The sequence below is a fragment of the Mytilus galloprovincialis genome, chromosome 10 (assembly GCF_965363235.1).
Source record: "Mytilus galloprovincialis chromosome 10, xbMytGall1.hap1.1, whole genome shotgun sequence".
NCBI lineage: Eukaryota > Metazoa > Mollusca > Bivalvia > Mytilida > Mytilidae > Mytilus > Mytilus galloprovincialis.
This window is the reverse complement of record NC_134847.1, coordinates 65994244-66022076: the sequence shown is the minus strand read 5'-3', so window position 1 is coordinate 66022076 and position 27833 is coordinate 65994244. Positions and strand designations below refer to the sequence as shown.

The window sequence follows — 27833 nt, the reverse complement described above, 5'->3', positions numbered from 1 at the left end:
TTTGAGAAATTACAATCCTACAAAAATATTAAGAATGATGACTGCAAATTTTGTGTACATCTCCTTTTTTTGTAATATTTGTATGAATGTTACTGAGATTTAAGATGGAAAGTTTAATCTAAGATTAAGTAAGTTAATGAAACAAATATATATAATAACATAAAAATTGAAATTGAAAATCTATAAATTTTGAGTTATTGTTTACTATTTAAATTGTTAATATAGTGTAATTGTTGATGAAGTATAATTCATATTATATATATATGTCTTTAAAAAAAAGGTGTAAAATTTCGTAAGAAGTTTATACGTACTAATTTTGAGACAAAGATAAGTTGCCAAAAATATCCCTGTTTATAAATTTGATATTTTAGGCCAATCAGAACTAAGGTCCAGAAATATGAGAAAATAAAACCTTATGTATATGTTTGGTCAAATAAATCGGTAAATTTGAACTCTGTGTAAATATTCAGCAATACATTAATGTTACAAGGAAGTATATTTACTTTGTGTATTTAACTCTGTAGTGATATCTCTACCTCCTTTCTTCAGTATAGCCTGGGCAACTGCACCTGAAATTATAAAACATATTAGGCAACATTAAATTCCATATAAATTGTCCTACATTCATAAGGGAAATAATCCAAAACAAGGTAGCTATAGACATTCATTGTTGATAATGGAGGAAGGTTATTACAATATTTGGACAAATCCTGACACTGAGCCAAAAAAAAATTCAAGACTAGTGAATGCTACACATAACTTGACAAGAATCAAACAACAATTTGTTTTAAAGAAATATGTTCATTTAGGAATGTCTCCATAAAATGAGACTATTCAGATGTAATTATGTTCCGAAGATAATGTGCAATTAGAGCCGAATTTTCAAACTTTCAAAGTCGACTTGGAATAAAATGGCAATTCTAAAGTGAAGGGCTTCAATTTTTGTATAATAAGAAATAATTATTTCTAATAAGATTTCAATAGATCAATAATCCTCAACCTCAGGGTTTCAAAAATAATCCAAATCTATATTCAAATAATTAAATATTTACTTCTTTTTAAGTACATAAAAAGGTGTTATAAATTTATTATGGTGAGATGGTTTAACAAACCTCTAGACAAGTCACATTCTGTATTACTACTGTATACAAGAACATCAACTCCAACTGCAGTTATGTCCCCTTGGTAGATTTTGAGGTCAATCTTTCCAAAGTTTATTATGTGCTGTCTTCCATGTGATGTAGTTGGTCTTGTACTTCTAGGTCTCTCTAAAAGAAATAGTTAATTCTCTCTGTTTATACTGATCAAATATAACTCTTTACATTTAATTCATAGTTCATTAGGCATCCTATGGGAGTCAAATTGTTGACTATAGCTTGTACTGCTACAATATTTCTGTTGTGTACATAACATTACCACATATCCTCATTTGACCAAGATATTACAATTCCCTATTTATTGATAAAACTAAAAAAAAAAAAGTTAAATTGGATACCAAAGAAATAATAAGATGATTTATTGCTTAATACATGTAATGGTTTTTTCTTAGAATCAAAATGTGTCAATCAATGAGTCATTCAAGTGAAAGGTTTAGATAGTTATAAAACCAGGTTAAATCCACAATTTTCTACCTCAGCTGGGGCGTAGCTGGGTCCCTTTGAAGTGCACGCCAACCAGGGGGGGATAGCTCCCCAGATTTTGTTTTTGGCTAGACGCAAAATAGTGCCTTCTGACGGCCTACAGTTGGTTTGATTAGCAAATTATTAAGACTGTATTTGATCATTTTTTATTGAGAAACATCCTGAATATTTTTCAAAAACCTGCCCTTCGTATTTTTAGCTGCAGCAAAAACGTCCATGGCCTTGTCTATATTGACCTTAAAATCACGGTGGAACCCAAAGCCGATAATCTGTCATTTCTCATTGTGGAACGGATGTTCGTTTTCAAACGTTTCAGTACGCTAAACGACCTTTCAGCTGTACCACTAACAAAGGGCATTGTTAGGAGAACACGTACAGTATTGGTCAATAGGTCATTAGTTATTTGTTCGATCACACATGGAGGAAGATATTGTGCATTAAAACGGTTTTCTGAATTTAGAAGTCGAGAATCAAGTTCTGTGATCATATGATCCAGAAACGGATAGTAGAGAGAAATTCGCCAGTAATCCTTAGGTGTTTCAGCTGGATGGTTAGCTCTCGAGGTTTGTCTTCCACACCACCTAAGATCATTTTCAACTATACCAAAAAGCTCTGCTATATCTAGAGAGGTTTGGTATAGCTCGTTCCAAACATTATCATATAATTTTGCTCAGAACGCAACATTTCAGTAATGGACTAGTACTGCGGAACTTGATAAAGTCTTGAAAGGCTATTTTATTTTATTTTAAATGCGTTGACGCCTTAATATTTCGACAGGAAGGTGTCAAAACAGAACAATATGAAGTAGTCCTTCAAAACAATAATTTAAAGAGGGAATTCAGATTTGTATTTACCGTTATCGTAATTTACATATAAAAGAGGGGCGAAAGATACCAAAGGGACAGTCAAACTCATATAAAGTTTACTGTAATTCATTAAATTGTTCAGGGTCAGAACCAAAGTTGAGAGATAAAAATGGAACAAAAGTCAATTGGTCATTTTTTTGCCAAAATAATGTACGAAATTTACAACCCTTATCTAAACAAAAACATGGGTTTACAACCCCTGCAGCCCTGTTAGTTCAACGACGCGCATTATATATTTTTTTAATTGAAATGGAGTTAAAATACCTTGTCGGAAATTTGAAGGTGTGGACATCTTTCCATTTGTTGGGCAAAAGTTGTAACTTTACATCTTTTCCTAAGAATTTCGAATCTTTCAACAACGAAATATCTGGATAAGATGGTCCCAGATGTTTTTGTACTGGCTTTGACTTTACACTGATGTGGCACTTAAGCTAAGTTCAATCATCGTCAATTTTTGACGTTTCAGGGGTCTAAATTGTCCTGATTTGTTGCTGGGTGTTTCTGCATGACTATCACTGTTGGTAGGCATTTTTGTGAGAGAAAATAATGTCTAACGTTTGCCCTTTAGGCTAGTCACGCTTTAAACTGTTCATATTTTATACGCTGCTTTTTACGTCGAGTACCAGAAGAAAATTCTCGCAAATAAATTAAGAGCGATTTCGGTCAGGGTTGATTTTACAGACGGAAATATTATTGTGACGTTATTAAAATAGTTATACTGTATCGTTTTCTACTTTGCTTGGTTAAGTTAGATTTAATATTTTTTACCCGTTTGTATTTTTATTTTATTTTTCGGCGTAAATTATTTTTTTATACCCAGCGATGTGCACGCCATGGCGTGACAGCGTATATGGAGCTACGCCCCAGCTCAGGAAATCCCTGTACTTAGTCAGTATTAAATATGACAGATGTCCTTCAATGGTTTGATGTGTTTGAGCTTTTGATATTTCCAATGGATACAGTACTTTTTTATTTGAATTTTCCTTAGAGTTCAGTATTTTTGTTATTTCGCTTTTTAGTAGGTTTTACTTAAAACTATGTGTTCCATCACTGCAATGTTATATATAGGAAACATTTAGTGTGAAATCGCTTTGTTTGAAGTATGGGTTAAGTCCCCATTTACAGATTACTCAAGCCTTATCTAAGCAAAAGTCTAATAATAACCTGCTTGTGGAGGCTGTCTCTCTTTGCTAAACCGCTCTTTAGACCTGCCAGTATAGCTCACCCTTCTATTAAATTCATCATCAAATCCCTGTAATGCAAAGCATGCATTTATTTTCCTCAAATAGCTCTTTTAAAAATTCTTAAATGATGAAAATAGAATAAACATACAAGCATTTGGTCACTGTCAGAAATATATCAATATTTGTGTATGAGGGGTAGAAAGTGGAGAGGGCAAGGTTTACAATGCATGTTTGTTGTAAAAAAAGCATTTTCTACAAAAATGAGCCAATTTCTAGTGTTGTCCTTATAACATGTTTTATCTAGCATGTCTGAGAACGCTAATGAAATAAGCAAGCTGCGAGAAAAATGCAAAAATGCATTTACAATTTAGTAAACAAATATGTGAATCACTATAAAAAAAAAGAATGTATAGGGGTTTAGACCTTTTTTAATCTTCTATATTCCAGGTACAGTTATCAGTCTACAATCAATCTGGTAAACAGCCAAAGATATAATTTTCTTGAGAATTTAGGAGAAAAATGCATAAAAAACTTACTCTTTTTGGTAATTGCACTGGTTCTTTAACTTGTTGTAAATTGACATGCAAGTAGCTAAATCTAGTATTCCCTTATTTGAATAGTGCAAATTCTGAGTGCTATGCCAATAATGTAAAATATTAATATCTCCCCATACAAACCTTTATACTTGTATAGTCTTGATCATATACAACAAGCAAGACTTCTATTATTGTAGACCTTGGTGCACTTTCTGTAAAACTTTCTATACAGGAAAACATGTGTTTGGCTACTTGATCAACAGGATAACCAAGTTTACCAGTACCAAGAGATGGAAAGGCTATAGATTTATGTTGTTTCTTGGTTGAAACATTTAGACACTCTGTTATGAAAGTTTCCAGAATCTGAAAAAAATATATACAGCATTGAAAACATAGCCATGCATTGTTTGTATTTGTTCTTCTACTCATTAAAAATTTTCACACTGCATTTAGGTAAATACAATTTATATAAAAAGAGAGTTTGTTTAACTTTTTACAGCTCATTTTTTATCTTGAAAACAACTGTTGTCTTTTTAATAAATTCTATATAGTAATAAAATTTTATCACATCAATGCAATTATAAATTAAAATCTAACCAACCACTTGATTTACTCACTAACCCACTTTGTAACTAATAACAAGAATACTATTGGTATGCCAAGTCTATAACTAATAACTTTAATAATCATATTTTCAGCAATACCTTAATGGATGACTGGTCATGATGCCAGCTTGGTAGACATCCATGGAGTACGTTTTTACATGACAGCTTTCCACCTGTTGTTATAGCAAATTCTCCTTCTTTAATACCATTGGGATAATTCTGTGTACATTCATTCTGTAACCCCTGACCTCCAGCCCTCAGCACAGATTGTGACAATATACCATTTTCTAAATTCAGATTGCTTGAAGTGGAGTTTACTATAACATCAACCTGTATTAAAATTAGAGAAACTTGGTTTCTGTAACTACAAATATGCAGAAGAATATTACTAAAAAATATTGTATTACAGTAGGCTCCGGCAAATATACCCAAAATGTCAGCAAAAAGTATCCCATTACTTGATATTTTCAATAAGACGATAAATGTATATTGATTGATATTTGAGTTTTTGGTAACTTTTAACTAGTTTTCAGTAACTGTGCACACTCCTATATATGTACTCTGTCATTTGCCTATGTTGTTGTTTACTAGGTTCTGACAATAAGCACTCTCTTCTTATAGAATATTGTTGGTCATCTCAACAAGACTGACTTTCTCGCTTGAGCCGGTACAGCGAAAGTGAGAAAAGCAATTGAGTTGAGATGACCAGTGATAATCTGTTTATTGCCATTTTACCTATGACCCCGTTGTTAGTTTCGTTGACAATGGCATGTGCACCCTTAGTTTCTAGCTATAATTTTACATGTCAGTCTACTGCACTGAGAAAGGAAATTATCAGTCAGTAAGATCTAAGGATAATTTCATAAAATAGCAATACATATATATATTAAGTTTGTTCTATCTATGTTACCTTTTGTTGAGCCAACTGTCCTTTTACAACTCTCACTGAAATGTTCCCAAACTGAACGGTTCCTTCTCTACCTTTGTTACCATCATGACCTGGTTCTACAATGTAGTCAATTCAGATTTAGATATGACATATGGGATTACCAATTATCTATTGTTGAATACAGTATGTTGAGTTTTGTGTTGTTTGGTTGATTTTATTTATGAAAAGAGTAATTTCATAAAATCAAAGCACTGTAAGCGCTGTAGGCAGTTAACCAAAAACCAAGCCAAACATAATCTATGAACAAATCAGACAAATGTTTACTACTACAGGGATCAAAGGGGAGGTCTGACTGACCTGCCCATAGTAAATGTAAATGACAGGTCCCCCCACCTTCACCCCAAGTCCATGATGTCTAAGTTTGGAATAAAATGACAGGTACACATTGGTTAGGTCTAGCAACGTGATATGCATATGTGACGCCTATGCGATTGACCTTGTATGTCATTCAGTCTTTTTGAAATGACAATGACTATATGGTTTAGGAGTTGGTATATCTCAATCTTTTACAAGTTCTCAAAACACACACAAGAGGGGATGGGTGACCCTAGGGACTACCCCTATATTTCATTTGATTATTTTATATTGTCCCATACATGAATATATATATATATGGTTTAGTGGTGGGGATCTCAACCGTTATCAAGTTTTCAAAGAGGAGGGGTGGGGTGACCCCAGTGACTTCCCCTATATTTAATTTGATTTTTTATATTGTCCAATACATGAATATATATGGTTGAGGGGTGGGGATCTCATCTGTTTCCAAGTTATCAAACAGGAGGGGGTAGGGTGACCATAAATATATATGGTTTAATTTAAAGGTGGGGATCTCGACTGGTTCCAAGTTCTCAGACAGGAGCGGTGGGATGACCGTAGGGATTCCCCCTATATTTCATTTAATTTAGAGATGGGGATCTCAACTGTTTTCAAGTTCTCAAACAGGAGGGGTGGGGTGACCACAGGGACTCCCCCTATTTTTCATTTGATTTGTTATATAGTCTTATACATGAGTATATATGGTTAAGGGGTGAGGATCTTGACTGTTTCCAAGTTTTAAAAACACACACAAAATCGAGGGGGTGGGACGACCCTAGGGACTACCCCTATATTTCATATGATTTGTTATATTGTCCCATACATGAATATATATGGTTTAGGGGTGGGGATCTTGACCGTTATCAAGTTTTCAAACAGGAGGGTGTAAATTGACCCTATGGTCTCCCACTATAATTCATTTGATTTATTATATTGTCCCATACATGAATGTATATGGTTGAGGGGTGGGAATCTCATCTGTTTCAAAGTTATCAAACAGGAGGGGGTAGAGTGGCCCAAAGGACTCCACCTATATATCATATGATTTGCTTACATTCAGGTATCATATAAGTTAGTTGCACTATTTGTGAAAATAAAGTAAGAAACTTCCAGCTATTTTAACTGACCCATCAAAATTGAGGAAAAAAAACCCATTGAAATTGCAGTAAAATATTTACACTTTAAAAGCATCTAACATGTATTACAAACATTTATCACTGATAGAGAAAATTTATACTGTCAGCAGGAACATATATATATTGTTAGATATACTGTTCCCAGCTGTCACATTGTATTGGATTTTGACATTAAAATTTGTCAAAAAGTAATTTTGAGTTTCTTTACAAAATATTTTCTGCTTTTTCTTTCTTTACAAAATATTTTCTGCTTTTTCTTTCTTTTACATATATCTTTTGGTTTTCAATTCTAGTGTTTATATTTATTTACCATGCATAGATGTATTTTGTCACCTGTCTGAATTTTTTTTTATTTGATCGCCAAAACCCGGAATTACGCTTATCCGCTTCCGGAATCAGTTCCGATATTGTTCTTTTCATGGCATCCATTTTGTTTTCAATGTTGTTTTTGTCAGATACGATTTTACTCAAATTTACACATTTTTTGTCGGCGATTTTCTGTATAAAGCTAGCGGATGAACAAAATGAACATCGCTGTCATGAATAACAATGATGAAAATAAGTTTTGAGATCGTTTATTAATTAGGAGACTTTGATAAAAAGGTTTGCAAAGTTATTTTTTTTATTTTCTTTCAAATTGAACTTGGAAGGTCCGTCTGCAAAAGTGGAAGGTCGCAGACCTCGGACCACCGCTAATTTGAACCCCTGCCTCCAAATTTTGTCTTCTTATTTTGAAACATTTGTTCTTTGACTTCTTAGCCAAAAGCTCAAGGGATAATAAACTAAATAAGGATTCCTAATGTGCTCTTCTTCCTATGTGCAACTTCAAAACTTTTGGGTGATTCAACAATCATTTAAGGTTTTTCTGGTCATATTTTTTGTAATCCAGAATTAAAAGTATGAAAAAACTGTTCAATTAGTTATAAATAACATAATATCCAGCTAGATAATAACAATTGCCCGTATTTCAGCATTTATTGGGTGGAACACAAATCTAGGGTGCTCGCATAAGGCAGCTTAAGGTGGTACCCAACACTTTAACTAAAATTAATTTGGCTCCTTTAACTTTCTTAAAATTTTGAGAAAGTATTTACTTTGACCCTTTTACAAAAATATAAAAATTTCAAAAAATTTGAACCAACCGTTTTATCAGAAAAAATTACACTGGTTATATAGCAGTTTGACAAACACTTATTTTGATCATTGAGTAGCTTGATATTCCCTTAACAACACAACTTAATTAAAACGTTTAGCTGATTTTACAGAGTTATCTTCCTGTAGTGTTAGGTACCACCTTAACTGCCTAGAAAATAGTTATTTGGTAAATTGTCATTCAATTTTATTTAATGAACCCTATGTTCCTTACTGTGAAACTCACACGACTTAAGGAGAACTCAGAAACTGTATTTGAATGTTTTATGCAATATTTATAAATTCTATAAACCTTGATTAAGAAGAACTTAGTCCTCATTTTGTTATAAAAAAATTATCTATTCAATCAATATAAATCCCTAAATTTTCAAGGTATCACAATATAGTTAATCAATATGGCAGATTTAAGTTGTGAAATGAGAGTGGACCAGAAAATATATGAATAAGTTATACTTTTACTTGAAAACAGGGAAACTATATTTGGGGAGAACAAACTTTATTGTCATGATTGTTATGCGTTTACCTTTCTACATTGGCTAAAGGTATAGGGAGAGGGTTGAGATCTCATAAACATGTTTAACCCCGCCGCATTTTTGCGCCTCTGTCAGGAGCCTCTGGTTTTTGTTAGTCTTGTATAATTTTTAATTTTAGTTTCTTGTGTATAATTTGGAGTTTAGAATGGCATTCATTATCTCTGAACTAGTATATACATTTGTTTTTAAGGGTTACTTAAACAAAATTTTGATCTCCATTACCTGAAGGTTGTACATGGTTCTTCCAAGGGTTAATTGTTTCCTCTGGGTCAGCAAGGAGCTTGGCAGTACCAAGATATTTCTTCATCCCATCAACAAAAAGCTTAACTGTAACATCTTTGACATCACACAGATAAACATTCTTTATTTTACTTTTTAAATTCTGCTTGAAATAGTCCTGCACAGCTTCTACAATAACTTTAGTGGCTTTGTCTGTAGGATAACCGAAGATGCCTGTAGATATGGCTGGAATCGCAATGGATGACATTGAACGGTTGTGTGTTTCATCCATACTTGTCATAACACAATCTCGTAGATGGTCCTCTTCATTACTTCTGCCATTTTTCCAGACAGGTCCAAAAGCATGAGCTATCATTTTACATTTTAATTTTCCAGCTTTACTACAATAGACTTCACCTTCAGATAACTTTCCACTCTGTTTTACATGCTTTGTACATTCTGTCTGAATGTCCTTTCCTCCTAAAGAAAAAATGAAAAATATAAAAACTGCAATTAATATAGGTAAAGTATCAGTTTTGTTGTTGCAATGTAATACAAATAACCATACATTATTGGAGTACTCTCGAGTACAAGCTAGGATGCTAAGGCATCAAAAACAAGTACTCAAATTCACAATATTGAATTCAACAGTTTAACTCACAATGACTCTGCACAGTCTCAATATTTTGAACTGTCACATGACTGTCAACTGTTATAAAGAAGTATTATGTAGATTTGCGTGTAAACTGTAAAGCTAATGTGTGAGTCAACATATAATTAAGATCATTTATATAACTTTCAATTTATGTGTTTTTTTCATTGTTAGCATATATTTTCAATTGATCCTCAATCTTGCCTTAATCTTTTAGTTTCATATTGAATAATTGGTTGATTATGAAGAAGATTCAAATTCAATATTAGTAGTAAATATTGCATTCATATTCAGGACGATCAATGAACATGTTGTTGAAGAGATTTTAGTTGTGAAAAATGTGAGGAAAAAAAGTTGAATATCTGTTATCACTTCAATACCTTTATTGACAATAACTTTAGCTAGTCCTCCTCTGTGGTCTAGATCTTCATTAGCAGCATTCACAATAACATCTACTTCCAACTGAGTTATGTCCCCTAGAACAGCAACAACCAACCTGCCTGCCACATTACTCTTTGCTATCTGTGTAATACCAGTAGGGTTTATGAATGGTTGTTTAAACAATACAGTATCTCCATCTTTGGTCAGTTCATCTTCACCATCAATTAAGGTTTGGATGATGACTCCCACTTCTTTTTCTGTTGTACTAACTGTTCGTCTACCTTGATCAGTTTTAATAAATTTGAAGACACCAGGTTTAGATACTGTAAGTTCTTGAGTTGAAATTTCTTTAATAATATTTTCTACTTTTATTTTTGCTCCTTTAATACCTTTAGAATTCCCCATAATGACAACAGATTTTGCTCCAAGGCTGATTTGAACTTTATCTTTTTGAAATTCTTTTTCAATGGCTTCAAACTTGGATTTAAAATGTAAATTGATCACTTTCATTTCTCCTGGTGATAACTCTAAAGAGACATTCTCCACTGTATTATCCCGTAGAAAATCCTCAATGTCCTCCCTTATCATGCCAATTTTGCCTTCAAGGGTACATAAAATTACTATTTTTCCATCTGAGTCATGCAAAATTTGAACTATTTGATTTGGGCATTTGCCTTTAATTTTATCAACTAATTCCCTCCACTTGTCAGTTTTCATCAAAGAACTTTGAGCATCATCAATACTTACAGAGGATTCTACCACACTGTTTTTGTATATTTTTATACATTCATGGGCGTCCTTGTCAGACATTGCATACATTGTCAAACTTCCTTCAGATATTTCCCAAACACCAATTTTCTTCTTTTTCTTGAACTGCTCTTTAATAAAGTTTGAAACTTCAGATGATTCTACAAATTCTACCATTTGCTTAGATAATGATCCCACAGATACACAAGCAATATGCTGAATGTCTTCAAACATCTTTAGCTTAGCTTCCATGACATCTTTGCCTAAACCATCAAATGTGACTACAAGTTTGTCACTATCTGCTTCTACCTTAAGTTCTTTATAGGATTTCATAATCTTATTAGGAAAATCACGTAAAACCAAAATGGCAATTTGATGATATTTCAAAGAGGCCTTTTCTTTGACTTGTTGTTTCTTTTTCTCAATCTCAGCGGAGACTTCAGATATGATTGATTTGACTTTCTTTGAAAGATCAGTAACTTGTTTTTTGTATCCCATTATATAAATTTCATATTCCTTTTTCTCAACACTCAAAGCCACTAAATCAGGTTTGTCTATATTAACACTCCTTAGTTTATCAATCACTGGTGTCCATGCATCCTGCAACATTTCACATTTTTCTACATGTAAAGTAGCCACAAATGTTTTTAAGCACTTTCCAACATCATCTTCCCAAGTTTTGACAAGTTTCTTACAGTCTTTTGTATCAGCTGTAAGAGTACATATTATAGTTATTGTAGCACTTTTACCTGCAGGCCACTTTGGAATGCATGCATTGTATGGTTTTAAAACTTTGTTCACATCCTCTTTTGCTGTATCAGAATTACACAGGAACTGGACTATCTTGATATCAAGGTTTACACTCAGAGGGTCCAGTGGTTTAAATTTTGGTCCGTCTCCAGTAGCAGTGCCACCAAGACATTTATAGTATATCTCAACTTTGACAACACTTCCTTCTATTTTGTGTTCCTTTTTACAAGCTGTTAAAGGGGCTGAAATGATAATCAAAACATCAAATGAAAATTTAACTGCAATTTTGATTTTGGCCATAAAAATAACTTCTATGAGAGTCTTGGAAAGTAAAAGTAGAGGTAAAAATATGGCTATTGTTTCAAGACTCCAAGGTATACATGTAGGTTGTCTTAGCCTAATTATTTGGAACAACTTTTTGCTATTCAAGATTTGTTTATGCTTTTAAACTTCAAATTGATTTGGCTTTCCAATTCATTTTAGGTTAGATGTTTTAGTAACCATCTTTCCCAAACAAATATCTAACTCCTTTTATAAATTATTGTTTTTTTTTTTCTCTCCTATAGACGATTACAGGTTTTTGTAGAAATTATGAGAATTTCATGATTTGTTATTGTCCAAAAAGAAAATTGATCAAATGCAATTTTGCAACATAATAAGGTCTTTTCTAGATATATACTCAAATTTAACCTTGGCCTCACCTTCACAGTCCACAAAATCAACTATACAGGTATTATTCATATTGTCAAGGTCGACTTCCTCTACTCCTGTGACACCCGACTTTCTCTCATTGTCGAAGTAGAACATTACAGCATCTTTGGTTGTCCCTGGTTTAATATTTGATACAATAATTGACTTTGATACAGGAACAGATTCTACTTTCAGAAAACATCCATTAAGTTGTCTATTCTTACATTCACAAGTGAGCTTTTCTATGTCTGCCAAGAGAAAACAAAAGCTTTTATATCACTTAATTACACATCTTATGAACATTGATGAACCTTAAGGTGGTACCCAACACTTTCACTAAAATAAATTTGGCTCGTTTAATTTTTATAAAATTTTGTAAACAAAAATACAAAAATTTAAAAAATTTTGAACCAACCGTTTTGTCAGAAAAATTATACTGGTTATATAGCAATTTGACAAAAACCAATTTTGATCATTGAGAAGCTTCATATTCTTTTTACAACACAACGTAATTAAAACGTTAAGCTGACTTTACAGAGTTATCTCCCTGTAGTGTTAGGTACCACCTTAAGACAGTGAGTTAATTTACATAATTCTTGGACCATATAAATATTTGCTTAGAAGATATAACTTCATTTTTTTTTTACCTGTATAGCCAGTCAATGTTATCAAAAACTCCCATCATCATAACTTCATTTGTTTTTCAACAACAACAAAACAAATAATGGAGTTGGACATCACTTTTGTTGCAAATAAAAGAGAATAAGAACAATCACTATCGAGTATAAGTTTTATTTAAGTTTACAAAATTTAAAACAAAAATAAAAGTCTATGGAGCAATGCTTTGACAATTAATATTAAATCTGTACAAATAAACTTTATTTACAAAGGTTGATCTTGGATGTGTAACTTTGCTATTGTTTTATGAGTCTGAGTTATAATTGATGATTTTAAAATTTGCAAACATCAAGACAAACTTTTATCTGAAAGACAATGCATTTTCCTACTGTTTTTCCATATTCCTAAAGAAATATTTTTGAAAAGATACTAGAATTACTGACACTTTAATAAGTAACAATTTATATGTTATAAACAAGGGAGATAACTATTGCACAATTTTAATATTAATGGTTGGTTCAAATCAGTGAAGATATATAAAATTGGCATAAACAATTGTTTTAGATTAGTAATAAGAAAACGATAGTATGGAGATATTGAACTTAATTTACATGTATTAATTTATGCATTGATGATGAATTTTAGCCCTGACAAAAGCTGTGATTTAAGTAAATTAGTAAATGGTTGAAGTTGAAAAATCTACACTAATTTCATATATTCCCTTGTGGTGAACATCTAATATTGTTAAACAATAAAAAATATTATACCTGGTTGTGTTTTGAATTCAACAATAGCTGTGCCTTCAATATCTCCAAATATAAATTGTTTTACATCAGTTTTAGATCTGGCCTCGAGGTAGTTTCTTAGAGCTTCCTCTGTAGTTTTCATATTGAAGCCAGAAACAAAAGCTTGTTTTGGATAAGTAGCATCTGGTTGAAGAGGAATATGTTTTCTAACATATAAATCAGTCTGATCTAATCTGTGAGTCTTCGTCAAACAATCATCAACCACTGAAATCAAAAGGGATCTTCTAATTAAAAGTGAAAATTAAATTATGTTGAACATGCTGATCTACCAGAGAATATTTGGAAAATTTTAATTTTATCAATTTGTTACATGTCAATTCTTGATGTATGTTACCAAGAAATGTGCAGCTTATTGTCACATTGAAACATATAACATGTATGCCACATCTCTTTTTGTTTGTAGAAATGAGAGTGGTGTAGTACTGATAGTTTTCCCACATTTAGCAGCTTTTTATCTGGTTATCAAATCTCTCCTGGTAAAGAAACAGCAAACTTTACTTTATTCCATTCTCAATTTTCTCAGCAAAAACTCATGTAGAGTTTTGCAAGTCAGAACACTAGTCTACAAATATTTTGATATCATTATCCTAGTTTAACCATTCTAATGGTACATACCTTCTTCACTTTCAAATTTGATAAGGTACATTTCCTCTTCTTCAACATAGTCTAAACTCAAAACATCTGCATTAGCACCTCTTTTAGACTCGAAGTATAACTTAACACCATTTTTAGTAGAGAACTGGCTCATTCCTGTTACCTCAATAGTACATCTATTGTAATCCTCAACGTCTGGATCATCCTCCACATATATTTTTTCTATTAATATTGTTGTCTTTTCATCAAATAATAAAGGTGTTTTGGATAGAACTGCTTCTACAGCTACAACAAACATAAATCACACATGTGTTAATGTAAGACGAAAACCTCAAAAGCACGGAAGGCATTAATATTCAATATTCAAAGATAGGTAGGTCTGCAATAAAGTAAAGTATATTCTTGTTAAGGTTGTGAAAGATTTCCAAGGTTTTACCATGGTCGAGTGAATGGTGTTAATAGTTGTCTACCAAAGATTTCGTGCTGTCAAAAAACAAGAGGACAATTTTTCTTATTAACATTTCTCGATATTGACTTTATGGTACATAACATTTTATTAAAAGTTTTAAATATGAAAAGATTTATTTTAATTATCAATGCTAGTTTCCAAACAAAATGCACAAAGGTGTAGCATCAATATTCAAATACAATATCTTTATAAGGGGTAATTTAGAAAAAAATCTATCTACCTAAATATTGAAAGATTTGCTCTAACTGCTTTAGTTTTAGATCTATAACTAGCCAAAAACTGTATTTTACCTTTTGTTCTATTTATAGCAAAACATAAAAAATTTAAGTTGATACTTTTTAAAAGGAACATCGAGGTAAAGTTTGGTGACAATTAATTCAGTAGTTTCAGAGTTTAAAAAAAAAAGTTGATGACAAAAAGAGTAAAATGTGTCTTTCTCAAGGCCAATATCTTCTATAGGTGGTCATTTGATCCTTTCTGCTAAGTTGGCTTATCTGAAGATTTTTTTGTTCAGGACATTTTACTTTTAAAATTTCTATCCATCTGAATCTGATATTGTTTCTAGATAATAACCAAAAGTTGAAAAAACAACAAAAAAAACTTTTGTTTTACAAAACTTTTTTCTCGATTTTAAGGTGATGAAAAGGGGGTGCGGACTATAAATAGCTGTGTACTATACACGGCTGAATACTGTAACCAAGAAAACTAAACATTGATCAATGAACCATGAACCATGAAAATTAGGTCAAAGTCAGATGAACCACGCCAGACAGACATGCACAGCTTAAAATCCTTCTATATACAACACATATAGTTGGCCTAGTGTTTATTATTTAAGAAAAGCAGACCAAAACACAAAAATTAAAGATTGAGCAATGAACTGTAAAAATGAGGTTGACCTATTGCATGCATACCCGTAGCCAGGGGGGGTTCGGGGGGTTCGGACGAACCCCCCCTTGAAAACAAATAATGACTGTTAAAGTCAACGTTCTGTTCGAATTGTGACTGTAAAAGTCGAGTTTTTGAGGCCAACGAACCCCCCTTTGGAAATTCCTGGCTACGGGCCTGGCATGTATATAGTATTAGAGAAAATAAATGGGGAATGACTGTCCATTGGACACATATGATGCCCCTGCTTGCATATCATATAAAGAACAGTAAATATGACACTATCCAAATTTGTACTTGATCAGAGTTTTGTGGTAAGAAGTATTCGTTATGAGTCTCATAACATTTGGTTGAGGATATATTAAGTTAGAGAACTGAAACAAAAATCAAAACACTTTAGGCAGTTAACCAATTACCAAGGCAAACGTAATTATGAAAACTGTGGCAGTGTTGCTTCAATTGGTTTTTTTAAAGATTTGAAAGAACAAACATTAAAAATTTGTATATTGTACATTTATGTTTATTTAATGAATCGATTATTAAGGCAAATTAATTAATATTTCATCAAGGTTTTCAATGTATATTTTTTTAATGGTAAGTCTGCAGTGGTACAAGTTCGCAATGATTGCAGTTGTTCTAGCTAGTTGGTAGTTAACGTTGGTACCAGTTGACTCTAACATGTTTAAGTGGTACAAGTTGATGTAGAATGAGTTTGTTATAGTGTGAATGGACTTGCTTCCCTAGTACCTTCAGTACAAAAGTTATGAGATACAAATCAGACAAATATTTACTACTACAGGGATCAGAGGTGAGGTCTTATTGACCTGCCCATAGTAAATGTAAATGACCTCCACCTTCATCCCAAATCAATAATGTCACTCCATCCCAAGTTTGGAATAAAATGACAGCTGATTATAAAACAGTTGGTCAAAGATTCTTGCATGGGCTTGAAACTACTTGATAGATTTATATGTTTTCTTTAAAATGATCCGTAAATGGAAATTTGTATAGGCCCAGAAATAATAAAAAAAATAAGTAGAGTAAATTCAATTAACCTACACTTATTTTTAGCATCAATTAAATTTTATAATAAACAAGCAAAAATTGGATGCTGTTACAAAGTCTCCAAAACAAAGCTCCCATAAATCGTCATTCCCATGGTTGTCCAGTACACATTGGTTTAATCTAGTGAAGTGATATGCATATGTGATGCCTAGGAGATTGATCCTGTATGTCATTTGAATCTTCTTGAAATGACGAACAGGAATAAATATGGTTAGGGATGGTTATCTCAACTGTTTACAAGTTCTCAAAAAAGGGGGAGTGATCCCCAGGGGAATCACCCAATATTTCATTTGATTGTTTTATTGTCCCATATAAGAATATATAAGGTTTAGGGATTTGGATCTCAACCGTTTACAAGTTCTCAAACAGGAGGTGGTGGGATGACCCAAGGGACTCCCCCTATATTTCATTTTATTTGTTATATTGTCCAATACATGAACATTATATAGCTTAGGGGTGGGGGCCTTGACCATTTTCAAGTTACCTTACAAGTTCTCAAACAGAAGGGGGTTGGGTGACGAAGGGGATTCCCCCAAACAATGTTTATAAAGGGGCATAACCCAAGAACGGTAAAAGTGATGCCACCAAAATTCAAACTTAATTTATGTTTTGTGGTAATAATCATTGTGTATAAGTTTCATAACATTCAGTTGAACCAAACTAAAGTTAGAGAAACCAACTTTCGGACATACAGAGGTATGAACATACAAAAAAGTACGAAAGTACAGATTAGTACTGATGTACAGTTTGACACACCTACAGAAAGACAAGGGTAAAACTTAATGCCCCCTCTGCAAAAACATTAACACCCCACCTCATGTTCATGTGATTTTCCCAGTCAAGAATAAAGTATAAAAATAAAGTACTGAGCAAACCTTCTACTTCTTTAAATGTAACAAATGCAGTGTTTGATTCCTTTTCATAATCAACAAATTCCACATCGCGACCTCCACCTCCAGAGACTTTACGGCTTTCAAAGAAATGCTTGATTTCATCTTCTGTGACTTTGCTTGGCAAATTGGATACTTTTATTCTGTTAGTAGGAACATCTTCTAAATAAAAAGAAATTCAAGCATGTCAAGTCAAAGATTTGAAGAAATTACATGTCATAGATTAATCTGTAATAAAAATAAACTAAGTAATTTTAATACATATAAATATCTAAGATTGTACCACTGCATCAAATGTGATACAATATTTATCCACTCGAGACAGTTAAATTTTCAAATTTAGAAGGCGTGGCACCATGAGCGTTTTAAATATTTCAAATTAAATGACATGAGTGGATAAATATTAAATTGCATGATTTGGTGGTAGATTCTGTTTTCTAATAATTTAAATATAAATTTATAGACGATTTATGCAGGCAATAATTAATACTTTTTTTCAGAATGATTTGCAAAAAGATGTCTTCTTTCTATGTGACTACCAATTAATGTTACATGTCTCAATTTCAAGTATAGATACCTCACATTTTAATATAGGTACATTTAATAAATTGAGTCATCATGTGTTTACATCTAAATACTATTATATACCATGGTTCTTTCGAGTTAACATATTTAAACAAATGAATCTGAAGGATGAGTTTGTTTAAATATGTTAAATGAGTAAGACGACAAGCACATCCTAATTCTTACAGAAATGTTGTTTACGTACCGTGCCAGGAAATTTAAAAATGATCCTGATAAACTCATCAATCAATGGCATTACACAAGGTCATATTATTTCTGACTGTTTATGACGTCTTTACACTAAATCCATTAGATGTTGGATGTGTACTGATTGATAGTCTAAGATGCATGATTTTTTTTAATTAGTTGTTAATGGCTTTGAACTAGCTGTCAGTAACTGCAAGTACTCTCAGGTCTGTACTAAGTGTTGTTTTATTGTTGATATATACAAGTACCCAGCCACGTCTATTTGTATCCATCTGATGATATAAGCCTTTTGCAACTGATTTTATATTTCTCTTTTATGTTGTACTATTACACAACTGTCCCAGGTTAGGGGAGGGTTAGCATCCAGCTTACATGTTTAACCCAGCCACATTCTGCATGTATATGTGCCTGTCCCAAATCAGGAGCCTATAATTCAGTGGATGCATTGTTTGTTTATGTTGCATATTTGTTTTTCGTTCATTTTTTGTACATAAATTAGGCTTTTATAGCTGACTATAATATGGATGGGCTTTGCTCATTGTTGAAGGCTGTACTGTGACCTATAGTTGTTAATTTCTGTGTCATTTGATCTCTTATGGAGAGTTGTCTCATTGTCAATCATACTACATCTTCTTTTTTCTAAATTGATGTTATGTTATAAATTTTATTATTTAAATTATATTATATAAACACTATTTAAAGCACAATTGCCAAACACTTAAAACAGTGGAGGATCCAAGAGCGTAAATAGTATACTTCCCCCCTTTTTGATCGCAAAATATAATCTCATGTTTTTTACGATTTTGATATGATCTTTAGAGTAAAATTATCAAAAAATGTGTTCGTCTGGCTGACCACTTGGTTATATTTATTTGTTTTACTGGAATTAGACAACGCCAAAATTTTAAATGAATAAATTAGAATTTTTGCAAAGGAACAATTTTGTATTTATAATTTTCAGAACTGAAAAAAGAAAATTTCAGTATTATTTTTAAAAACTTAAGGAACTCGTGAAAAATCCTATCGTAAACTTGAAATAAGGTTTCTTGACTTAAAAGTGAGGTGTGTTGTGTTAAAAATGATTTATTGATTTTAGTTATAAAATAAAAACAAATTATAGCTATGTTCATGATCGTTCAATTTTATTATATTTACAATGACTTGACTGTTAGTGTTGCTATCCACCAATTGCAACTCATTCAAAATTTTGACCAAATTGCAATTTGTTTTATAAAATCAAATTGTTCAACTGGTCAGAAATTTGAACCAACTGCTGTAGAAAACCACAGCCAAGTCATGAAAGTGCAATGTGATAAAATAAAACATACTTACAATCCTATAAGACTTTAACTCCACTTTAATGATGTTGTGACAAAATTAGTTTATCAGTTTGTATAGTTATATTATATTCATTTCCATGCTGAAGGGGAACTGTTTATTTGAATTGCTATTAAATTGTCCAAACTAAGCTTTCATATAGTTTTTCTTTCTAAAAGTATTCTATATTTATAAGAATCAGACATTATGTGAATTAAAACATTTCATATTAAGTAAAATATGTGTAAAATTGCAATATATGTTTGTAGGAAGTTTCCATGGAGGAGATAATAACTTTTCTTTCAAAAAGTCTTTATTCAAAAGAATAATATTTTAGGTTATCTCCCCTGAAAACTTATCAATAGCCTATTGTTATTTCACACATATTTTTGTGTTCCTCTTCAGCATGGAAATGACTATAATATAACTATACAAACTGATAAACTAATTTTGTCACAACATCACTAAAGTTGAGTTAAAGTCAGGAAACCGAAGGTGTCATAACATTTAATTTCTAATTACTGTGCTCATTATTTCTGTGATTATACTTAAAAACATTGCCTTGTAATATTTTTGTGTAATATATGTAATATATCTGTTGTATATATATATGTTGAAGAATTGAATAAAGATAAAAAAAAAAGTCTTATAGGATTGTAAGTATATTTTATTTTATCACCTTGCACTTTCACATTTTGACTGAACAATTTGTTCAATATTCTGACCAGTTGAACAATTTTGTTTAATAAAACAAATGGCAATTTGGTCAAAATTTTGAATGAGTTGCAATTGGTGGAGAGCAACACTAACAGTCAAGTCACTGTAAGAGGCAATTATCTTTAAAAAAAAAAAATGGGGCAGAGCTTCAACCATTGAATAACATGAAAATGTATAATTGTTGTACAAATAGATAAGCTCTGCCTTCTTTCCTTTGGATTCTAGTTGAGCTGCATATCTAATTATGAAAGTATGGTACAGCATCAAATTTCAGATATAATATACCATGGTTTTCCGTCAACTACACTTTTTAAGCGAAGTATTTCATTAAAACATCAAAAGAAAAGATACAACTTATATTTAAATGTGGTATTAAAAACGAGGTTGGTGTTGGCACTGTTATTCAATGTATTAACCACAGATTCTTCAAAATTGTTCTCTTTTTATATAATGATTTTTTTTCTTTTTAAAATCTTACATAATAAGTACTTAAGATATATCAGAATACCAGTATTCCACCACATAATAATATCGAAAAAGCTGGTTAAATGAGTGCTAATTAGATAAGGAATAAAGCAAATATAGGTAGACCTTCTTCAATATTGAATAAGCAAAACAATTTTTAGTTATAGAGGTTGTATCCTTAAAATGGATGCATTATCTTATATATATATAAACATATACAATCCCGGCGAGGGAAGAACCAAAAATTTGCGAAAGCAAATTTACAGATCTAACATTGTTGGGTTGATGTTTAGACGAGTTGTATATACATTATGTACACAGCCATGTCTCACCATCATTGATGGCGATCCGATGGATACATCTGTTGTAGAGTTGTCACTGACTCAGACGTACATATATATATATATATATATATATATATATATCAGTCTAAAGATTTGCACAACGGTACTGATATAAGGTGTTATTAAACGAAAATGTTGTTATAAAATCGTGTTGACAAATATTTCGGCTCAACAAATGGCCTTCTTCTTGTGTCACAAGTTTTAACAATACTGATACATAATGTATAAGGTGTGAAAATAGATCAGGTGATAATACAGGTAAGTTTTGGTCGATTGATTTTAATCCTGAATATCATAATTTAAACAAAACACTATAAATCAATATACGTGACTGTGTATATTAACAATAAAAATAAGTGAAAACAAAACTTTTAGTATTTCTTATTGATGCCGTTTGGGTGATGTACATTAAGTTCCTTTATCCAAAAGCTTTCCCGAACCTGTCGCTGTGCATCACTCCAGTGAATGTTCTGTTCAATCACTAGAATTTTCATGCGGTTAAAGTCATCAAGTTTGTGATCTGACTGTCTGAAGTGCTGAGAGACTGGAAGAAGAGCATTCCATACAGTCAGGCACTTAGAGTCAAGCGAATATGCTCCAACACAGAAACAACTAAAAGACAACTGCGTAAACTTGAAACTCGCTTGAAAAAAAGGGGCTACAAACACAGAAATATCAAAAAAAGCTTTCAGAAAGCGGAGTCAATTCCGAGGAGTGAACTATTGGAATACAAAGTTAAAAAGAAAAGCAAAAGGACTCCATGTGTTCTAACTTATCACCCATCTCTCAAAAACAGCTTTGGTGTCATTCGTGAGCATTGGAAATCAGTTGAAAAGAATTCCAAACTGTCCAAGATTTTCCCTGAGCCTCCAATGATAGCTTTTAGGCAACCTAGTAGTCTACGGAACCTACTAGTGCGGGCTGAAGTGTCTGATAATAGAAGTACTTCTGGAGAATGTCGTTCGTGTGGAGAAAAACGCTGCAAATGCTGTTTACAGATGCAGCATTCGTCAACATTTCACAGTAAGGCAACCGAAAATAACTATAAGATATTTTGCAATGTTACCTGCAAAAGTATGAATGTTATTTACATACTAGAATGTTCGGATTGTGGCCTCCAATATGTTGGTGAATCAAAGCAGCCTTTCCACAAACGCCTCAATGGCCATAGGAGTGATATATCTAAGAAGCCACTTCTTCCAGTCTCTCAGCACTTCAGACAGTCAGATCACAAACTTGATGACTTTAACCGCATGAAAATTCTAGTGATTGAACAGAACATTCACTGGAGTGATGCACAGCGACAGGTTCGGGAAAGCTTTTGGATAAAGGAACTTAATGTACATCACCCAAACGGCATCAATAAGAAATACTAAAAGTTTTGTTTTCACTTATTTTTATTGTTAATATACACAGTCACGTATATTGATTTATAGTGTTTTGTTTAAATTATGATATTCAGGATTAAAATCAATCGACCAAAACTTACCTGTATTATCACCTGATCTATTTTCACACCTTATACATTATGTATCAGTATTGTTCAAACTTGTGACACAAGAAGAAGGCCATTTGTTGAGCCGAAATATTTGTCAACACGATTTTATAACAACATTTTCGTTTAATAACACCTTATATCAGTACCTTTGTGCAAATCTTTAGACTGATATAATTTTTTCCTTATCTGCATAGTATCGCCTATTCTAGACGATCCGGTACATAGTAAATTTGCTGGTTGGTCCTTTTTATAGACTTTTATATATATATATATATATATATATACGTCTGAGTATATATATGATGTTATTCTTATTTTTCTAAATCCTGATTGTAATAAATAATACCTACCTTCAATATCTTCATTTCCTTTAGAAACTGTAGTGGCCATTTTAGTTCTATTTTCAAAATATTTAAATTCTATAATCTGTCAAGAGGAAAAAAATGCATGCAGTCAGTGGTTGTGTTGCATTAAAATGTACAAAATGCTTTATTCATTTATTACTTTAATAGCATTTACATTTATTAGACATTCCAAAAGCTCAAATAATTGACAACAGTTCTGATAATATTTTCTTAGTATCAAAATTCAATACAATCATGTTGAATAAACAGCACATGATTTACCCGTCATGTTTTCTAAGAATAAAGTTAAACAACTTCTCAATTTCATATCAGAAATTTATGAAAAACTTAAGGGAAGTATTCTTAATAGATATAAACCAGGCACCAAAGTTTAATGATAACTGCTCAATGCACTTAAAAGATATTGTCCGAAAACTGGAAAATTCCCCCTTCTTTTTAATGAATTATAAACCCCATAACTCAGAAATGTAAAATCTAAAATTTCTAAAAATCAAAAGAGAGCTCACATCAATAGATATTAACAATTCACTTATGTTTCATGAGAACTGCTTAAAGAATTTTTCAGTTATTGTCCGAAAACTGGAAAATCACCCTTTTTTTTATTGAATAAAACCCCATAAGTACTCTGGATTCATTTATTTTCATGGATATCAATTTTCGAGGTTTGAGGAAAACTTGCATATTCTTGGATATTTAATTTCGTGTTTTCTGCAAAGTCTAACTGCATTCATTCCTTTAGAAAATTTGTAATTCGTTGAACATTTAAATTCCTGGTTCTCCTGTACCCACGAAAATTGGTATCCAACAAATATTAATGAATCCACAGTAACTCAGAAACGCAAAATCTAAAATTTATAAAAATCAAAAGAGGGCTCATGTCAATAAATAAAAGCAATTGACCAAAGTTTCTTGCTATTGTTAAATCAAAACGAAGAAAGCACTTTTATTTTTTGTCCTCAAACTGGAAAAAAACACTTTTTTAATGAATCTTTTAAACTTCATTTCTCAGAAACGTAAAATCTAAAATTTATGAAACATGAAAGGGAGCTTTCGTCAATATATAGGCGTTTTTCAATAAAAACGTATTTTCTTGTCCCAGCCACTTTAAAAAAAATGTGTTTGATCTTTGAAAGTAATTTTTTGTGCAGTCAGTACATTGAATTAGATTTAACATTTTTAGGCAAAGAAACAGTTTATTTTTTAGAGGCTTCGATAAGATATTAACTCCTGAATGGTCCAAAACAACCAAAATGGCATGTCCCTAGACGGCCTGTTCAACATTCATACTCTAAAATATCGTAAAAAAATGAAGAAATTAATGTTTTTTTTACTTTACATAAGTTCTTTAATAATTCAAAAGTATGTTCAGAGCCAACATATTCTAATAATTTAAAACATCTTTCAATATAGGTTTTTTAATTTCAGAAGGTATGTCCCTCACAAATTGTCCACTACGAAACGAAGTCATTAAAATTTGCCAATAAACAGTTTTATAAAATCAATGTAATTTTTGTTTGCAAGAGATATAAACATTAGGGTCTTACAAAAGAAGTGATGCTTTTATAACGGCAATTAAATTGTTGGTAAGAAAAATTGAGCACATCAAATGGACCAGAGTGATACCGTATTTTTGATAATGTCCCCTACGAAACGGGTCAAATCTCCTTCAGTATCTGGTTTTAAAATTATGAAAAAAATATCAGTGTACAGCTTGATAAATGCTTTGATGAATACAATCAGTCTTGTTACTATTGCAATATAGGGATTGTGGTGAAAAAATAAAGCATGCGAATACGTCCCTTACGAAACGGTCCCCTACGAAACAAGTATGGGAGAAAAACGTTTCGTAGTGGACACTACCACTACCATGGAGTCTTTTTTTAATCTTTTTTCAATTATATTCGTGCAAAACAAATAACAAGGGTTAGTTTCATGTAATTTTTATTATGTTTTTATTAACATATAATAGGGTTGATGTCAACTACGAAACTTTTTGTCCACTACGAAACGGTTTTATCCACTATGAAACGCATCAAAATGTCCACTACGTAACATGAGTTGAACCTTCATATGTGAAGTACTGTCTAATCTTTATCGATAAAAATGATTTTCTAATTCAGAAAAAAAATGATATTTTTCTAGTATTTAAAGTAAACAAACTGGAATGTCTATAGGAAACATTTAAAATTGAAAAAAAATATGTGTGTTTAGAAGAAGTTTCGTAGGGGACAAAAGTCGCCTACGAAACAGTACACAAATTATGAAAATAATATCATTTTAAAGAATATTTAAGACTGCACTTTTTGTTTACAAACAGGTCTATTATAGAGGTATTCAAAATAACTCTTGAAATTAAATTATAGACAAGTTGATTTTCCATTTTTTAAGGTCTGAAATGTACGCTTTTATTGAAAAACGCCCATATACAATTCACTAAAGTTTTATGCAAATTGGTAGTCCAAATAATTATGACCATGATGACGTCTTGAAAGGCTATTATAATTTTTTTCTTTGACGCCTTACTTCAAGTAAAAGTTGAAGTAAGGCGTTAAAGAAAAAAATATAATAGCCTTTTAAGACGTCATAATTATTTGGACTAGCAAATTGGGTAAAGCATTTTGAGTTAACATGGTTAATGTCATACGGACAACTGTATACCTTAATACGTCCAGTAAACGGGTGTAAAAAATTATAAAAAAACTGCCTGAGCTAGAGGTTTATACTTGTCCTCCATGTAATGCTTATAATATCAAATAGTCATTTTAAATTTAAGTTAAAGGAACAAAAGCAAGATTCGGAATGATGTAAAATTTACTTACTTCAAACGAAATAATTATAGATGTGTTCTACATTCAACTGTGGTGTCTCGTTGATTCGTTGTTTCTTCATTGTTTATCCAGACAACAGATCACTTCCTCTTTCCTAAAATTATTAAGGAACAATCTAATTATATAAAGGACTTTCCAAAAACGTCAAAGTGAAAGTAGAAAAAGTTCGAATTTGCAACATTAAGTAATACGTTCATTTAAGATTGTACGCGCTGCGAATTTGTAGAAGAAAACCGAAACCAAGTTATTTAAAAGACCATACAACAACGTAATCCTTCAAAGTTGTTCTAATCATTTAATGTTTTTTTTTATTTTGTAACTCATTTGATTGTATAATATAGCTCAAATTTTGTGCACCGTGATTAGTTCATAAAAAGATATAAATCTTATTATATAGTCCCTTATGGCAAGCCGTTGTGCAATTTATTCCCTATTTACTTCCATAATTACCGCGTATCAGCCCATAGACATAATTAAGTCATGTTCAGTGTGCACCGAATTTTTTAATATGTTATTTCTTCATAGACAGAAAAAATATTACAGTCATTCCTTAATTAATAAATATTTTTTAATATTAAGAAATAGGTTTTATTTTCTAATATTAAAAATTCGATTTATTAATATTAAAAAATAATATTTAATATTAAAAAATAGATCCTCTTTATTAATATTAAATAATCATTTTTTAATATTAATAAATAATTTTTCTAATATTAATGAATGGACTTATTTTTTATATAAAAAATGAATATTTAATATTAGATATTCAGGTTGATTTTTTAATAATATTATAGGGTTATTGCATGAATATTGGGGAATATTGTCCCGAGTAGAATTTTATATTGCACGAGCTTGCGAGTGCAATATATGTTCTACGAGGGACAATATTCCCCAATATTCATGCAATAACCCTTTTATTGTATAGCAATATAATATTTTAAAGTAAAACTTGGTTTAAACTAAGATTTAAACGTTGATGACGTCATGAATTTTGAAGATTTATTGCACTAGTGCAATATTAGAATTTATTGCACGCTAACTTTTGGTTACGTTCTGTGGGAAATATTATATTGCTATACAATAATAATAAATACGCCACCTATATATAAGAGTTTTTATTATCATACGTTACTGTAGCTGAATTAGATCAGTGGAAAATATGAATAACAAAAATAACACAAAACACCTGCTTTTATCCGGCAATCGGCCAATTATTGTATAGATAACAAGTTGAAAAATAAAGTTTTGTTTATTCTTACTTCTACAAATAAAGTCCCTTGTTACTCCAACTCCATATTGAGCAAAGATCAGCAAACGGTAACGAGAATATTACTGTTTCTGCCGTGACCACATCGCGGTCCGCGACAAGAGTTGCTTTTCGTTCTGTTTTTAAATCTTCCCGGAACTGGCAAAAATGTGTGATTTTAACAGGTAAATGTAATTACAGGTGACCAGATTATCAAAGCTTTACTTGTTATATTGCTAATATATGGCAGAAGTTTAATTTTGATAACAACTGCCCCAATAAATGTTGCCATATTAACCATGATAACAGGAAAAAAGTAATAAAAGTTACTTTCATGACTGTCCAATACCACGGCCGACACTCGGCTAACCGAGAGATTGGTCGGTTAATCTATATTGAGTATGCGGCTATATCGGCGGTTGGTCTGTTAATCGGGTTGGCTAAAGTCTGTTAATCAGGTGTTATCGAGAAAATCATTGAAAGTTCAGCATGTTTCATTGTATAACTTTTTAAAAATATTTTTATCAGAAAAAATATTCATGTCTAACAAAACAATTCAATGTACTGAATGCAGTGGTGTAATTATCATTTTTCTAG

The 27833-nt window shown here is 31.7% G+C and overlaps 1 protein-coding gene across 1 annotated transcript in view; it reads right to left on the bottom strand.

Annotated features, from left to right (window-relative positions):
• LOC143048146 (protein mono-ADP-ribosyltransferase PARP14-like) overlaps positions 1–26041 on the bottom strand; it is a 37003-nt gene extending 10962 nt beyond the window's left edge. The window contains exons 1-14 of the mRNA XM_076221650.1: positions 25982–26041; positions 23148–23223; positions 17671–17847; positions 14395–14658; positions 13741–13983; positions 12367–12603; positions 10168–11907; positions 9139–9615; positions 5742–5836; positions 4931–5161; positions 4368–4589; positions 3671–3758; positions 1113–1268; positions 504–569 (exon numbers count right to left, since the gene is read on the bottom strand). Coding sequence (XP_076077765.1) covers positions 504–569; positions 1113–1268; positions 3671–3758; positions 4368–4589; positions 4931–5161; positions 5742–5836; positions 9139–9615; positions 10168–11907; positions 12367–12603; positions 13741–13983; positions 14395–14658; positions 17671–17847; positions 23148–23187 — 4036 coding nt within the window. The 5' untranslated portion in view covers positions 23188–23223; positions 25982–26041. The remainder of the gene's footprint in view (positions 1–503; positions 570–1112; positions 1269–3670; positions 3759–4367; positions 4590–4930; positions 5162–5741; positions 5837–9138; positions 9616–10167; positions 11908–12366; positions 12604–13740; positions 13984–14394; positions 14659–17670; positions 17848–23147; positions 23224–25981) is intronic.
• Between the last annotated feature and the right edge of the window lie 1792 nt (positions 26042–27833).